Source organism: Parasteatoda tepidariorum, chromosome 1 (genome assembly GCF_043381705.1).
Source record: "Parasteatoda tepidariorum isolate YZ-2023 chromosome 1, CAS_Ptep_4.0, whole genome shotgun sequence".
Classification (NCBI taxonomy): domain Eukaryota; kingdom Metazoa; phylum Arthropoda; class Arachnida; order Araneae; family Theridiidae; genus Parasteatoda; species Parasteatoda tepidariorum.
Genome location: NC_092204.1, coordinates 72,729,420 through 72,747,418, shown reverse-complemented (window position 1 = coordinate 72,747,418; position 17,999 = coordinate 72,729,420). Strand labels below are relative to the sequence as shown.

Sequence of the window (17,999 nt, the reverse complement as noted above, 5' to 3'; positions counted from 1 at the left end):
ATTTTATTTTCAAATAATATATGCATAGATTATCCCTTCATTACTTTTAGATAACATACCACACATCAAAATTTTATAAATGTAAGATCTCGATATGAATTTGAATATGTAGCTTAAAAACAGAATAGCTGAATTCTAGTTTAAATTATTCCTTCAAAACAAAAAAATAATTACCAAGAAAACGATACAAATTTATTAAAAATCGGCACAAATGAATCTATTTCAAGTAGTTCGGATGATTCTTTATTGTTGTTTTACGAATAATATAGATACAGAAATATATACTATTCTATAAAGAAGAACAATATTCTATAACTATATATTATACAGTTCTGTGCATATTTTAAATTCTTTTTTATTCATTGGAATGACGAAAGCAATGCTGATTTCACCTTAATTTGTAATGAATTGAAGACAGAAAAAATTATTTTACCGTAATACACACAATCTGTAACAGCAAGTGATCATGAAATTGGGAGTTATGTTGTTGGTAATAGAAAGGTAAAAATTATCGAGAAATTGTTCTTCAAATGCTTGGCGTGTTCTGCTTCAATGTTTGACATGTTCTGATTAGTTTTTTCAAGAAGTTCTACCTTTTCCTTAGGGAAATTTTGCTTCTTATTTGCTGCTAATGAAATGGCACCCGTCACTGCCAATGGCTTTGTGGGAACTAATGTCCGATATTTTCAGTCTCCCGCTAGATGGCGTACTCGAGCGTTGCGATCGCGAATTCTATAACTATTACAGTTTTGTAAGTTCTGAATTCAATTTATTCATTGGAATGACGAAAGCAATGTTGACTTCACTTTAATTTGTAATGAATTGAAAACAAAAAATTATTTTACTGTAATACACACATCTGTAACAGCAAGCGATCATGAAATCGGAAGTTATGTTGCTGGTAATAGAAAGGTAAAAATTATTGAGAAATTGTTCTTTAAATGTCTGGCGTGTTCTGCTACAATGTTTGGTTGGCGTGTTCTGGTTAGTTTTTTCAAGTTCTTCTGTATTTTCCTTAGGGAAATTTTGCTTCTTATTTGCTGCTAAAATAAGAAGATGGCGTCCGTCTTTGTCAATGATTATGATAGAACTAATGCCCGATATTTTCAGGCTCCCGCTAGAGGGCGCACTCAAACGTTGTGATCGCGAATTGCATGTCTTAGGATCATCCTCGTCCTCGAAGTAAATAAAGTGCCTATCTATTTTCAGATAAAGCTAGTGCGTAAGAATATCTGTACGAGTCACTCTCTGTACGAGTCATCGCATTGACTTGCGATTGTATGCAGCGAGAATGCTACAAAAATTATGTAAATGACTTCAGATGTCCTTATTTGATGAGGCTGTTAGGTTATTGTCTCTAAGAGACTTGAAACGGGCAAAGAGAAGTAGTCAAAAGCGTTTTATTTAAACAAAAACAAATATTAAACATGTCGGCTGTGTATGCCGCTGGGAAAACTTTAAAAACTTCTGTTACGAAGCAGCGGATCAAAAATATTTTTCTAAATTTTACACGAGCTAAAGAATCAAGGTTTTTGGGTTACTATAAACATAAAATTTCTACTCCAGTTTTTAGAGAACGAGAGGCTCATTATCGTGAGACTGTCTTAAAACCATTAGAAGAGATACCTTCTTTAAGTCAAAGACTAGCTGGTGAGTTTATAGTAATATTTATGCCATTGACTCTCAATGGCTTATAGTTTATCTCTACCTATATGAGATCTTTATCTGTGCCGCCCTGGTAGTTGGTTTCATTACATTCGACTGAGTGAATAGTTTCAATTAAGATTGCCGAGGTAGCAATGAGTTAGTTGAGATTGAAGATGAATAAACATGAGTAATTAGTAAGCTATGACTTAGACATCCGCAGCTTCAGACGGGTTAATACCCAGGTACTTTTCTGATTTGGTATAAAATAAGAACAATAATTTAAAGAAAAGTTATTTGTAGAAATTAATCTCAATAAAGTATACAAACTTTATTTGAAACTCTTTTGAGAAAAAAAATGCAATCGTCAGCCTGAATTTGATGAACATGAAGTCGAATGTATCTTTAATTGCATGTGTTTGGATATTTTTAATTGCATTTGTTGCATCTTTGAAAAAGAGGGCAATGTACTAATTGTTGTGGTCATTTTGCAAGTCTTATTCCATCATATTTATGAACCAAGAGCCCCAAAAATTCTATGTTTTTCAAAATCTACTTTTCTGATGTTGGTAGCTAATAATTGGACCACTGTAGGTATAGGATTTTTAATGTTCTTAGGACAAGTTTTGATTCAGGACCTTCAATTAGCTTTAAAGCCTGAAAGGCACCTTAAACCTTTCCAATTATGTGCATTTCACTTTAATTTATTTATAAGTGTCTGAGCAAGGTTCATTATTTTATTGACAATTGGGATTGATTTTCTAAAAAGAGTGATGTTAAAATTTTAGATTTTTCTTTTATTAGATCTTCTGATAATTAATGTCACAGATTTGGTGGCAAAAGTATTCTGTCATGCAGACCATTCTTTTCTTAGTGGGAATGATGCATTTATTTTTTAAACAGCTATATTTGGGCATAGTGATCTATTTAAGATGACTGTGTTGTCAACGTAAAATAATGTTAGTTTCTTTGAGTTTAATAAAATCAGCACAGTAAATTAAAATTAAAAGTGACCTTAGGATGGACCCTTAGGGTACTCCTATACTAATTTTCCTTTTAGTTTAATTGTCATAATTTAATTTAAGTATGAATGCCCCATTTGTTAAATTGCTATTCAGCAGCTGAATTAAGTCATTATGGATTTTATTCATGGTTAATTTATATACTTTGGTCCTTGTGCCAAATGAAGTCAAAATCTTTAGTTATGTCCAGCATCAGGAGTACATTTGATAATTTTTTTTATAGGAGCCTTGAGTGATGTTTTCAATTATTCTAACAAGTTGTTTGGCGGTAGAAAGGTTTTCGCAAAACCTTATTGTTCATATGAAAGTCAAAAGTTGGTTTAAGTCTTTTCGGTATAATTTGTCCAAATAATTTTTATGGAGCAGAAAAGAGGATTATCTGACCATAGTTTTAAAGGTATACACAATTTTACTTTTTTAGGAAGAGTAGAACTTGGGCATTTTTTTATTGTTGCGGAAAGTAATGGATTTTTATGCAAGAGTTTATGATGTTCTTAATTTGATCAAATATTTAGTTGGTTGTCTTTTTAGCTTGTAACTAGGGATTCTGACCAGTCCAGGTGGCTATCAAAGAGTTTTAATAGAATATAACTATTTAAACTATGCTCTCTAATGAGCATTAGAGCTTTGAGAGTTTTGCTCATTTAATCACTTAATGCTATTAAATTTGCTATTGGTGTTAGTAACATTAATGTTTCCTCTTGCTTATCATTAAAGCTTAATAGAATTCTGCTTAAAGAAAATTATTTGAATAAGTTATTACTCCTAGTAATTCATTATAAGCTTCTGAGGTAAGTTAGTGCATTTATAGTGATGTTCCGCATTGTATGCTTTTCTTCTTTGTCAGTATGCTGGTTCCTTGCATCTTTCAGGGAAATTTTTATCTATTAAAAGGGTTAACTGATGTTGGGTGGACCCAACTAACAACGTTGGGTCCTACTGGGCTCCTAGACAGTTTCGATTTCCATCCCAGTTAGTGCTGCAAGGGTAGCAGGTAGTCCTGCATTCTATGGTGAATCCTTGACACCATTCCTCATTTACTGGTCAAAGAGCCCTAATAAAAGTTGGGGTGTATGGCTAGTCTCAGAAGTAAAAGATCTGCAGGCAGGATGCCCTATCGCTCAGAGGACTGTGACCCGCAGCACTAAGACTTATCTGCACCTGCAGAGTGTTTGAGAAGTTCCTTCTTGTCCCTGAAGATCAGGCTCCACTAAGTTTTAATCAGTAGTCTCTCTTATATTTGGCTATTTTAAAACAAATTAATGCATGGAATAGTAAACCAATCGGATATTGGTAAAAATATTGTAGTAACCCAAAAGTGACGTCATTAAAACTAGGATAGCAAAGCATATCAAGGTCTTTAGTAAGAGGGTTTCAGCAAAACTAAATGAAAATTATCATTAAACCAAAGGATCACTGATTCTACACCTTAACCTCTAAAGACATTACTTAACCATTATTATATAATGAATGAATAATGAATGTTTATTTAAATATTTTATATGAATAATTTTACATGAATAATTTTACTTTTCAGGGGTGAGTGTATTCTGGGTTTTTCGTATCATCCTTCTGGATCTAAAAACTATGAGCGGGGATTTTTTCTCGAATATTGCGGAAGTCCTCATATATCAAGACCATTGGTTCGCATACTTCCGGGAATCAAAAGCTTAAAATCTAATAAAATTTTCAGAGTTCCAGATTCTAAAATTTAAATTTTGAATCTTTGGGAAAATCACATCTGACATTTAAATACATGTGATTCTTCCGCCAACTAGTGGAAATCCACCAATTTGATTAAATTGTTCAGGCAAATTTTCGTTATATGTTGCAATTCGTATTAACGCAATATAAGAATTGTTCATATCTACGAGATTTAAAAACCCAATGTTGGAATTTGTATTTATGCATTTTAAAAAACATTATCATGCTTCGTATTCATGCATTTTTAAATTCCACCCTCACTAATTATATTCTCGCAAGTTTAAAATCCAATGTAGCGTTTCGTAATAAAGCATTTTTAAAAATCCTATATTGTGATTCGTATTTATGCATTTGTAATATCTAACATTGATTTTCGTATTTATATGTGATTTAAAACCTAACCAATTATTAGCATGCGTCAAATTCATTCATTGTGATTTACCTTCATGTGATTTAAAAAATCCAATATCATGATTCATGTTCACATAATTTTAATATCTAATATTGTGATTCTTGTAAAAACTAAATTTTTTCTTAAACTACACTATAAATAAAGGTTTGATATTTTTCATTGATAGGCAATTTAATTTTAAACCTTCATTCAAAAAATCATATTCAGTGTTTTCACTACAGCGCGAGAATGCGAGAATCTCTCATATTTTTTTATATTCTCGCATTAAAAAATTATTACCGCGAGAAATTCGCGCATTCTATAAACCTATTTCAAAATTCGCGAATTTCTCGCATTTTGAAAAAAATTTCTCATTTGCGCCATTTAGAATAAAATCCGTTTCACTTTTCTTCCTGGATCTTTTATTATTTTCAACATCTGCCCCATTATCTAGCTTCCCTATTTACCAGTATTGTTCAGAACCTTTAAGAACAACAGAACACCATCCTTCCGAACCACGGAACCTCTTTCAGAACGCATTTCTCTGCAACCACGTGTTTACCGTAGGTAAGGTTTCTTCATGTAAGACGTTCAAATTTTTTGCTCGTTAATGTAAGATGGACAAATACCTTGTAAAGCCAATATCTTCTACTCCGAAACGGACAAATGAAAATGAAACAAATGTGGGTAGAAACGATCAAAACGAAACAAATACGCATTTGAGCAACCTAATGAGAATAGCTGATGAAAAAGTAGATGTAGAACATTTTCCATATGATGATGCAGCAAAAATATTCAATGCTTTAAAAATTAGAAGATGTTAAAAATGCATCATAATTAAAGAAATTTTATTTTTTTTCAAGTCTCTTTACGTGTTTTTTTTTTTATTTTTTGAAATCTCACTTAACTTTTTGAAATCTCACCCTGTTTTTGAGAAAGGGTGAGAAATTCTCACCCATTTTTTTTCTGAGATGAAAACACTGATATTAAATATGAAACATGTATGATATATAAATTGATATTAATTTTTTGCTCATAAAATTTTCAGTGTTTTTCACTTTGTGTCACAATTTCTGACTCTTCTAGTCAGTTTCAAGTAGTAAATATTTATAATAATTTGTATTTTATAGAAATTAATGCACCTGATCCTGTTTTGGACAAGAAAGTTGATATTGGTTTTCCAAAAGAAAAGCATAGAAAGGTGACAATCAAGGATAGATTAACAAGAAGAAAAAATATAGCTGAACTTTCAGGTGAGAATTCAGCAAAATAAGTTCTCAATTAGTCTGATATATTATTAAGAGGTTTAGCTGGTGTGTGGGAACATTCCAGTATCCATACTATTGCCAAAATTTAGAGGTAATGAGACAGTGGCAAACGAGAAAGTAGAAGAAGAAAAGAAGAAGAAAAATCATCACAAAAGGGAACTAACTCGAATGGTATAACTCATAGCCATCCCTAGGTAAATCCCTACAATTATTTTTTCTATTCATGAGTTTTGTACTTGGCGATGATAATTGGCAGGTACAAATACAGAAATGTCTCCTGGTAGGCACAGATCTGTTATTAGACGTGAAATATATATATGGACACAGAAATTTTGATTTCAATGTACTGGATGTATTTTAAAAAAATATTATAATCATTAATTTCCCCCTAAAACATTTCTTAACTTGAAGATTTCAGTGTACTGGATTTTGTTTGAAAATTGTTTAATGATTAGTTGCTTTTATGAATGATTTATTCAAAGAGCTAAACTTCGCTTGATATCATTTAACCAATTTAATTACCGTTTATCCCAGTGTATTAGTTCACTTTTCAAACCCCCAAAATACATGAAAATTAGTGGGTCGACTTATACATTGGTAATAAAGTTATACATTCGTTGATTGGGAGATATCAATACATTATAAACAAAGAGATTATGAATAACTCTCTATCAATTTACCTCTTTCTTAAATATTATACACACTAAAAAAATGAAGTATATTTCTTGTAGTTTAGCTGAATAGTCCTTCATCACATTTTCTGTACAGATAAAGGTTTATTTATTTATTTTTAAACTATACTTTAAATTAAGTTTATAAAAGATATTATGAATAAGATAATTAATATTTATTTAGGATCATTTAAAAAAAATGACACAATTAAGATTTTTGAAACATACCGTGAAGTAAGAGCATCATCTGTGCTGGATTCAATAATGTTAGCTGTGTCTTCATATAGATCCCACTCTACAACAAATTCTACAATACTTACTTCATCCTCATCTTCTGAGTTTCACAGAAAATAGTTTTGACCCCCACCCAAAGAATTGAAATTCCACATTTTAAAAGATTTTACTGTATAAATTTCCAATAACAATACAATATAAATTTCCTTTTTTTTTCTTTCAGCGATTGACTAATGCACCCAACATGCCAGAAATTTCCCATCTTGTAATAAAAAAGAGTAAATTTATGTTACTGGTCGACATATAACTGGGATATACAGTTATTGATTTTAATAGAAACAAATATGGATTTTACAGAAATAAAATTATTTTTTTAAAGTCTTATTTCATTGATACTGATGATTTTACACAGGGAAATATTACCCAAGTTATTATTTGATGTTCAAAATTGACTAATAAGGGGAAAAAAATGTGTGATGTTTGTAGATAAAAGTGCCTTGAAACTTTTTAATTATAATTTATTATTTTTTTTATGCAAAGTAATTAGCAGTTTCTATTATTTCCATTTAGTTTTATGTTTATTTTATTTAGGTTCAAGAACCATTAAAGCTTATTAAATATTGAGTTTGTATACATAAATGTAGCTAAACTTATACTGCCAAATTAACTATAGAATAATTGATTTTTTTTATGTTTCTTGATATAAATTAATTTATTTTTCTTTTAAAATGAATAAAATTAATTTTGCTTCTCAGAAAGTTGAAAACCTCTTATAATTCAATTTATTTAAAGAAAAATTACTAAGAAAATTTTCAAATGTTTCTTTATTTTAAAAAAGCTATAGACATGTGTTTTTAATTTTTTAGACCAAATTGATATTTTTCATTTCATACTAAAAACAATTAAGTTATAATCAATTTATCGAAACATTGAATTTTTTCTGCCAAAAGTTAAAAAATTTTTCTACAATCTTTTTCCAAAAAGAAATTGGTAAAAATCATTATTATGAAGGAAAAATCACTATTGTGATAAACCTCTTTGTGTGTAATCCTAGAATTTCCCAATAATTTTTTTTAATTTTCTGTCCTTTTTTGTGTGTAAAACTTAGTTATGAACGCCATTGAATTTCCTTGCCTTGATTATGTGATATCACACTTGTCTCATCATAGCCAGTTCTGGCTCTTGTGTCTTCAAACTTTGCCTTTAATTATTTATTTATCTTATTTTTTACCAACTTGCCTTTCCAAACATCACAATTATTTGTTGAGAAAAGGGTATAAGGAAGGTGAAATTAGTTTCAATATTGGTAAATAAAATAAGTTTTTTTTTTCAATTAAATATTTTTCTTTAATTAAAAATATAATTCTGTTTACTTTTGTCTCTTATCTATATTAAAGTTTTTCATTATAAAAATGTTTTAATTTAGCTATTTTTTATTATTAGATGAAATAGATTTAGATCAAATTCAAAATGATTGGATGATGTTTGATGGACCCACTCATTTACAGAATATTGCAGATCATTATGGCATTTTTAAACATCTCTATGACCATGGATTTTTTACACCATGCTTGCCTTTGCGTGTATCATATGATTATGATGAAGATAGTGTCAGCCCTGTCTACATGGGGAATATTTTGCAGGCTTCAGATGTATGTAAAAACATCTATTATTTCCTTCATTGTTTTAGTTTTTTTATTGTATAAAGTACAAGTATTTGGAATTATAAGATTGGTCAATTGTTTAATATAGTGTACTACTATGTTGAGTTAGATATTTTTTTTGGAAAAAAAAGTATTATTTTAATTAAACATGTTATGCTTTTATTCCAACTCTAATAAAAGCATTACAACTGTTTTAATTTCCAACTGTGTATTTTTAAACGGCTTGTTATACATTTGTTTATTACATTTGATGAACTAATGAAATTAAGAAAACTTTAACTATTTGAAATTAAAATAGAGAAAAAATTTCTAAGTATAAAATATCTTTTGTATCTGAATTCTTCTATATTTTTCAAATGGATTTTCTCCCATATTTTATAAACCAATACATGAAAGTTATTGAGAAGTTTTTCATGGTGCTAATTATTTGTCATTATGGTTAATAATAGTCAAATAATTTCTTTGTTTTTTTATTTGTTATTGAAACATTTTACAGAAAAAATTGCTTATTTTATTGTTTTAAGTACTAGTAATTTTTTATGTATATAAGTTATAAATACCTCTTGTGTCATTTAAAAGAATTCAGAAGACTTATAATCACAATTATCTTTTGCATTAGTTTTTAGTGACAAAATTTTATTTCAGTTATAAGTGTTTCTTATGTATTACTTTATCATAGTCCAGAAGATTTATGGTCACATAAATCCTCTGGATTACCTTTAAGTGAAATAATTTAATTTGTTTCTTCTTTTACATTTAATGGATTGAATAAAACTTTAAAAAATTTAATTTATATTTTAGGTTGTAACCGTCCCTCATGTTTCATTCAAAAGTAATCCTGAAGATTTATGGTCACTTGTTCTTACTAATCTTGATGGTCATTTGCTTGACCCAAACTCTGAATATTTACATTGGTTCATGTTAGTATTTTATTTTTTTCCTATCTAGTAACAAAATTATTCATTGAAGTAAAATAATTGAATATATATATATATTTTAAAAGATATTCATTTTATAATTTCTTTGCCTTGTTATATCACTGTCGTTCAAGCCACTATTACAATGTCAACATTCTCAACATCAACACACATAGCACGGTTCTTGAAATAAAAAAATTGCTAAAAATTTATAAAAACATTTTAAAATTAATGAATAATAAAAACATGTTGAATTCAGATAATGCTTGGTGAATTCAGTTGCACCCAGCAACAAACCATCTGCATGGTGTTTTCGTTCTGACTGCAGAGTTCCGACTCCCAAGTTAGACTGTTGATAACCTGTCTAGCACATTCCGTATCCTTCGGCATTCGTTGTATCAGTTCGCATCTTCTTGTGTTACTTCACATTTGCGAAGCATCACTTATCACCTCTTGTATTCATTTGCCTAATGATGCATCACTCAGTGCATTTGTATTCCTTGGCTTTATTTAACTTTATCAGTAGTACTGTTATAGCATAGTTTATTCTAATATTTTTTTTTATGTTAAACTTTTTATCAAAGCATTATTTTAAAATTAATAAGATTAAATAAATGGCCAAATGTTACATATATATATATATATATATATATATATATATTAAATTACTTCATTTATGTTCAATCACCATTTCATAATATTTAAATGTTTATTGTTTTTAGAATTACTGTTTTCATTTTCAAGTTTTTTTTAAAAGCTTTTTCTTCCTATTTATTTTATATTAAGTAAGATTATAAGAAAAGAGAGAAAAAAATAGTATTTTAGTATGCTTTGAAGAATATCTGTTCTTATTTTTTTTTTTTTTTTTTNTTTTTTTTTTTTTTTTTTTTTTTTTTTTTTTTTTTTTTTTTTTTTTTTTTTTTTTTTTGCACTACTGTATGAGATCATTAATATAGTGAGATGTTTTGTTTATTACTTTTTTATAGACTTAAAATTGTCTTCTTATCTTAGTGTCCTTTATCTTTTTTTATCTTATTTTTTACTCTAAATTGCACTTCTCTATTGTAAATTGCTTTCACAAAAAACTTCATTCCATACAAGAATACAAATAATAATAATAATAATAATTGGCTCATAAGAACAGTTATGTTTTGCATAAGTATGCAGAATACAAATTATTGATTGGATATATTTCATAATATCCGAAAATTTATTTATGTATGAACTTGTGGTAGGATTAATTTTTTATTGTTATTTTCCAGAGGAAATGTTAAAGGTGGTGATCTAAAGTCAGGTGAAACTGTGTGTGATTATTTAAGACCTTTTCCAATGAGAGGGACTGGATATCACCGATTAGTCTTTGTTTTGTACAAACAAAATAAAGTAATTGATTTTTCACAATTGAAAAGAGCATCTCCATGGTAAGTTCATAAAATATACTTATGCACTTTATTTCCTTAGTCACATAGACAGTGGGGTGGGTAGAGTATTTGTTTAAAACTTTGACCTTAATTTGATCCATAAGATACATATGTTGGCTGTATGTTTGCACCTTCACTCATCCTGTCAGTTTTTCAGAGTGGATTTAAAATCCACTCTAATGTAATGTCTTAGGTAGTTTCAAAGCTAGGATGTGCATGGGTATTTAAGAAGTGTGGTGAGGAGGTCAGGAAATAACTACCACCATCTATCTTTTGCTCTAAACTGTGATAATGTGTTGTTCATATGCGGCAGTATTGTTATTAAATCATAACATAATGAGGATAATTTCCAGACTTTCCATAATCGATCATCAATATGGATTTATTGTAACATAAAATTAAACAAGGCATCATTCTTTTTGAGTTTGTAAAAGAAATGAAAATTACAATGTTCACATTTGTAGTTTATATTTTTGTAATTGTTGTCTAATTCTTATGAATTATCTTAAATTGCAAGTGAATTAAAAGTCATAAGAAGTTGATGTTTCAATAAATGTTTTAAAATAGATGCTTTGTTATTATATATAACTATCTTTTAACTGTTTAAAAACAATTTTACTACTGAAGGAAGAAATCTTTCATGTTTTATATTTTTTGCATTTTCTATTTTATTAGTTAAAGGAATTGTTCTCTTTTATCAATAAAACTAATAGTTTACTCTTTTTTTTATTACTATTATGTGTTTTTGATAATAAATAAAATGTTTATAAAAACTTATTGTTTATAAAAGATTAAATTAATTGAAAAAAAGTGTCCATGTTTTTTGTATTTGAGTATTCTTCATTGATTTAATCTTCAGCTCTAGTTAGCTCAGTTTAGACAGTTTAAACATACTCAGTTAACTCTTTAGCTCAGTTTAAACATATTATTTTAAAAATTAACTAATTACCATGTTTATAGGTTTTCTTTACAAAAAATTTTGTGTTAACATAGTTTATATTTTTAAAAAAATTTATGAAGATTTATACTTGGTTATAGCAATTTTTCATTTTAAAACCATTTCTTATAGTTTTAATTGTTTATTTAAATTTCCTCAGTGTTGTTTTTGACTTTAATTAACAAATATATTTCTTATTCAAATTTCTCATTACCTCATATTTATCTTTAATCTTCCCATTTAGTTTAAATCTGGAAGAAAGAACGTTTAAAACATTTGATTTTTACAAGGAACATCAGGATTTTTTAACTCCAGCTGGGTTGGCTTTTTATCAATGTACATGGGATGAATCTTTGACTGATTTCTTTCATAATGTTCTTAGTAAGTATAAATAAAGTATGTTTTGAGTGGTAAATATATGCTATTTTTAAATATTTAAAGCAACATTTATTATTGTTAGATTTATATGCTCTACTGTTTTTAATTATAAACTCTGTTATCTGAAAATACTTATGTCATTAATCTTAAGAATAATTTGTCCTTAGAATAATTTTCGCACAATTTTTATTTACTTAATAATTATTACTTCCATAATATTACTGTTTAAAAATTATTAAAAAAAGATTTAAAGTTATCATGATTATCACTAAAAAAAAATGTTTCTGAGAAAGTTCATGGTGATTCCTATATTGTAAGACTAAAATAGGAGGCTGCAAATTTTATCTTGAACTGTTCCTTTTTCATTTGTAATAGTGTTTGATTCAAAATTTCAAAGCTTTTTGTTTCTTGATAATTTGTTGATAATCATCAAATATAATATTTATAATAACATTAGGAATAACTTCCTGGGTAATGTTTTGGTAAATATACACTGGTTATCATAAATTAAGGAAAAATCACAAAAATAGCGATAACTCTTTCAAAAGTAAGCCAAACCGTGCAAAATTTGCATATGTTGTCCACTAAGAGTAGCTGAGTAAAATTGCAATATGCAAATTAGTGGCGCTGCACTCGGCTTACGTCATCTGCCTGGAGCATAAAAGTCCAAGTTTGAGAGAAAGCACACAAATTTTACTGTGATTGCGACATTGAAAATCTGAGATAGCCAATTCGTAATAATGACCTCTAGGCATCATTTGCCTGAAGAACTACGATGGAGAGCCATCGGGAGACTAGAGGCAGGGCAGAGTCAATCAGAAGTGGCCAGATGGCTAAATGTGAGTCCATCTGTGGTTCATAGACTTTGGAGGCAATTTCAAACCACAGATTCGGCATCTAGGAGGTTCAGTCAAGGACGGCCAACTGTTACGACCAGTGCCGATGACCGATATTTGACATTAAGTGCACGCAGGAATAGAACCGCTACTCCGACACATCTTAGATCCTCTCTTGCTGCAGCCACCGGAAGGTTGGTGTCAACGTCAACTGTGCGCAGAAGGCTCCACGAAGGTGGTCTGTATGCGAGACGACCAGCCATTTGCGTGCCGCTCACATCACGCCATAGGAGAGACCGTTTGCAGTGGGCCCGACAACATGTCCACTGGACGTCAGATCAATGGAGGCCTGTTCTCTTTACGGATGAGTCCAGGTTTAGTCTAGAAAGTGACAGTAGACGTTATTTGATATGGAGAGAACCTGGGACCCGTTATCATCCATCAAACATCCGTGAAAGAGATGCATACGGAAGAGGCAGTGTCTGTGTTTGGGGAGGCATATCCTTAGGAGGGCGCACATACCTCCATGTCTTTCCAAGGGGAACCGTGAATGCTCAGGTTTATCGAGACAACATCCTTGATGCTTATGTGCGCCCATATGCCGGGGCAATTGGTGATTGCTTCCTGTTACAGGACGATAATGCAAGACCACACAGAGCTCGCATTGTTGATGATTATCTTCAACAGGAAACAATTACTCGCATGGAGTGGCCAGCTCGATCCCCGGACTTGAATCCTATCGAGCACGTTTGGGATGCTCTAGGGAGGCGTGTATCTGCCATCAATCCGCCCCCTCAGACCCTTGCCACGCTTGCAACTGCTTTACAAGAGCAATGGCTCTCACTTCCTATTGAACTGATAGACCGCATAATTGAAAGCATCACACATCGCTGTTTGTGCTGTATTGCTTCTAGAGGCAATCATATTCCATATTAAAGGTACTTTTTCTATTGCAAACCGATACTTCCAATTTGTTTATTTTATACATGTGCTAATTTCTATACTACTATTAATGTCTGATAATTTCTTTTTATGTTGTTTAATACCTTACTATGTGTTGTATATTGTGGGTAAGTTTCATAAAATTCCATGTGTAATTTCTTGAGTTATCGCGATTTTTGTGAATTTTCCTTAATTTATGATAACCAGTGTATTAGGAAGCTGTTTATGAAACATTCTTTTCTGCTCAAACATTGCTTGAAGTGAATTAATATTGTTTTCTTACAGTTCTTAATAGGATGTTTTTAATTGCAGAGATTTTATTATTTTTAAAATATTACTTGACATGTTTTTCCACAGCTTAGGAAGTAGTTTTTAGAGTTTAATTTTTCAATTAATATCTTAACTTTGATACTAGTTGATGAATTCAGATTTTCAAATGCAATGAACTCCAATTACCTGACCTCCTTTTATCCAAATACTTTTGCAATGCTCACCCATATTCAGTTTTTTGGTTTTTCTTTTTTTTTTTCTTCTTCTTCTCATTTCCCGATATATGCTGCCATTTTTAATGATGCAAAATTTCCCCCCAAGTTCATTAGGGATTGTAAATAATATACAAGTTATCGCACTTTAGTTAATAATGCAAGAAGGAAACCCCTTTCATCATCTAAAAGTTTACTATCAACATATTTGTTAGTATCACACCTTGCGTCGGTAATGTAGTGCTAAATACTTTTATACTTTGATATGAAGTCACTTTAGGCTAGGAGGGTGGTAAACACTTTTTAAGTCAACCCATAAAATAATCTACTTGTGTTGCATAGCACAGAGAGGGCACCGGGAGAAATCAGACAATTTTCTAATAAAAATGCAAATTCATAAATTCGCATTTATTCATTTTTTGTATATTCAATAAATTTAAACATCTATGAATACAAGAACTTGACTATTTAAGAACGAAGTTTGATTTAAAAAATGAAATGGTTAAAGTTTAGGAATGCCGTGCCAGCTCCAAAAAAATTACTGGGGTGTCTACATGGGACATGATAAAATAAATTCATCTTCTTGTTATGATAAGCAAATTTTAAACTGCATTATTAGCTTTATGATTAAAGCATTTACTTTATGGATTTAGAAATCATCTCTGTATTTGACAATTTACTGTAAAAGACAAAAAAGATGTCTGCAAATATAACATTCAATGACACATTTGTCAAAGAAATTAAGATATCTGATCAAAAAAGAAAAATTAATTTTGTATTAAATATTCAGTAATCTCAATTTTCTGAGATGCAGATAAATTATAAAAATTGCATACTTCTTTAATTAAAAATTTAGGTTGTGTGAGGTAGGATACCCAATTATTTTTGAATCATGAAGTTTCTATTGTAATATTAAAAGCGTTCTGAAAATGTTTATATTTTTGCACATAGTATTCCATCCATAATTGATATTTGATCGTACTTTCTTTTTTATTTTTTATAGACATGCAAGAGCCTGTTTTTGAATACATTGAGAAACCTATGTATTACAAACCTCAAGTTCAATTTCCTCATATGGAATATTTCAATTTGTAAGTTAAAAAAAAAGAAATTTGGTGCATCTATTTAATTTTTGTACCAAAATTTAAAGAATATACTTTATAAATTTCATTGTGTTCCCCCCATAATTTATTATTTAGTTTGTTTATGAAAATTAATCAAATTCAAATCAATGAGTGTGACTACTAATTTTATAATGCATGAATTTTTCTTCTATATTTTCCTTATTTCCATATTTGAATCATCCCAAACAGCTCATTTTTTTCCCACCTAAGTAATATTTTTGTTTTATTATATGAGTGAATGGTGTTGTTTGAATTTTATGGCAAAATGAGTCTTTCGTAGATTTAAAACAAATGGGCCACATTTAAATTAAACTGATGAAGAAAATTATGGGAATTAAATGAAAATTTTTGCATACAATTTCTTTTAAAATTTAGTTGTAACTTGTGATTGTTATTCTTAGAGTATTATTCCAATTTTGAAGTTATTGTTTAATATATTATTTTTATATTACACTTAAAGAGCTTTCATAACCTTCAACTTCCTGCATTTCAAACATACTAAAGTGAGTTATTGGTGGCACAAATTCTACTTGTAGTTATTTAATGAGGTATACAATTACCAACGTCATACATCACTTTTACAAGGTGATATACATAGTACGAAAATGTTTGCGAGTAGTGACCAATTTTTCTGAATAGGATTTGCTTCACAGAGGTAGTAACTATTACGATTTATGCATTATCTATAATTATTATGATTTCTTAGTCAAGATTAGTCTTACAGTTTAGTAATAAAAATTAGATTTTTTGAGAATTCTTGTAATAATCTATAAAAGATATTTTTTTTCCTTAACTAACCAGAGTTGTGAGATTATGTTGCTTACAGGGATTTCTTGAAAAAAAGTGATTTTCTAGTGTTAATATTTTATTAATAGTAGATTTATGCATATTATTATTAGATATATAGCTATAAAAATTAGGTAGTAAAAACACATGGGAATAGCGCTAAAATGAGTTTTGTCTATGTTATACATATTATTGTATCGCTGATTACCAATAACCAGTTTAAAAAGTTGGCACCTCTACTTATAATATGAAAGGGAAATAGAAGTTTTTTTTTTCATTGAATTATTTTTTACTTTGATTTGATTAATTATTTTTTGAAATTATAATAATTATCTTTTCTTCATTCATGTAATATAGTGAAGTAATTTATGTTAAACTCATTAGGTAATTTATTTAGAAGGTATGAGTAATGCCTGTTATTGGCAATAACCAAAAACATTGTCTTATTTTTTAAAAAATTAATTAGCAAATACTTATTTAAATATTAAAAAAATAGTGTTTATTTTATTCTTAATTTGTTTAAACTATATATACTTTTGAAATGATTTGTGTATGTTTAAAAACCATTTGTTCTTATAAAAAAAACTTGTTAAGAAGATATAGTTTTTCTTCACACCAATGACTTTTAAACATACACAATGATTTGTGTATGTTTAAAAGTCATAAAAAAACTTGTTAAAACGATATAGTTTTTCTTCACACCAATGACTTTTAAACATACACAATGATTTGTGTATGTTTAAAAGCCATAAAAAAAACTTGTTAAAAAGATATAGTTGTCTTTCCCACAGCCTAGTTAATAATTTCATTTAATTATTGCAGATACCTGGACAGATACAGAGACCCCAAAGAAGTGAAGAAAGAAGTACTTCTAAAGCGTCTGAAAACAGTTGATCCATTCAAAGAAGAACCTCCTATGCCAAAATACCCATGTCTTCATAAACCAGACAACTATCGCTTTAGCTGGCAGAGGTTGGATATTTTGAAAGAAAGATTAAGACAAGGGAAATATCGAGACTTAAGGCCTCATTCAGTTTATCCTCAGGAGGATGATAACCATAAAAAAAACTATAAAACCTGATTTATGTAAATAGTCACTGTTAATAAAAAATTACGCTTGTGTAATGTGCTTTACAAAATGTTATAATTTTTTGTGAATTGTCTATTAAAATGGAATTATAGGTATTATGTTTATTTTTTCTTAGTGGGCCACAGAGTACAACCCTTAAAATTTATGCATGTAATATGATGTATTGAACAGTTTAAGTTTAAACGATCTTTAAAAATTATTTATATTTTCAACTTACAAACCACTATTATTATTTTTAAATTTATAAAATAATTGAGATTTGAGCTTAAAAATTTTTTTTTTAAGTTCTAAGATTATTCAAAATTTTTATACAAACTGAAAAAGCAAAATTATCAAATTTAATTTTTAGACAAAGTTAAAGTAGTATTAATGTTTGTAGTTGACATTCTGAATTTTATTTTTCTTCCTTATCTTTCCCTTAAACTATATTAAACTGTTAGGTTAATAGAAATAAAAAAAATAGTTAATCGAAATCTACCTTTGTAATA

General features: G+C 29.0%; 1 protein-coding gene across 1 annotated transcript; it reads left to right on the top strand.

Annotated features, from left to right (window-relative positions):
- The first annotated feature begins 1,373 nt into the window (after positions 1 to 1,373).
- Positions 1,374 to 17,606, top strand: LOC107447987 (mitochondrial ribosomal protein L38). Its single transcript, XM_016063052.3, has 8 exons — positions 1,374 to 1,650; positions 5,892 to 6,014; positions 8,378 to 8,586; positions 9,400 to 9,518; positions 10,778 to 10,936; positions 12,118 to 12,254; positions 15,515 to 15,602; positions 17,244 to 17,606. Exons 1-8 carry the CDS (start codon positions 1,428 to 1,430, stop codon positions 17,500 to 17,502), a joined length of 1,317 nt encoding a protein of 438 aa, XP_015918538.1. The 5' UTR covers positions 1,374 to 1,427; the 3' UTR covers positions 17,503 to 17,606.
- Positions 17,607 to 17,999: the final 393 nt, after the last annotated feature.

What these genes read in the sequence shown, in the direction of transcription:
- LOC107447987 (XM_016063052.3), top strand. Translation starts at nt 1,428, where the DNA reads ATGTCGGCTGTGTATGCCGCTGGGAAAACTTTAAAAACTTCTGTTACG. An exon ending in AAATATAGCTGAACTTTCAG is followed by an intron (nt 6,015 to 8,377) that starts GTGAGAATTCAG and finishes TTTTATTATTAG; the next exon opens with ATGAAATAGATTTAGATCAA. An exon ending in TTTCTTTCATAATGTTCTTA is followed by an intron (nt 12,255 to 15,514) that starts GTAAGTATAAAT and finishes TATTTTTTATAG; the next exon opens with ACATGCAAGAGCCTGTTTTT.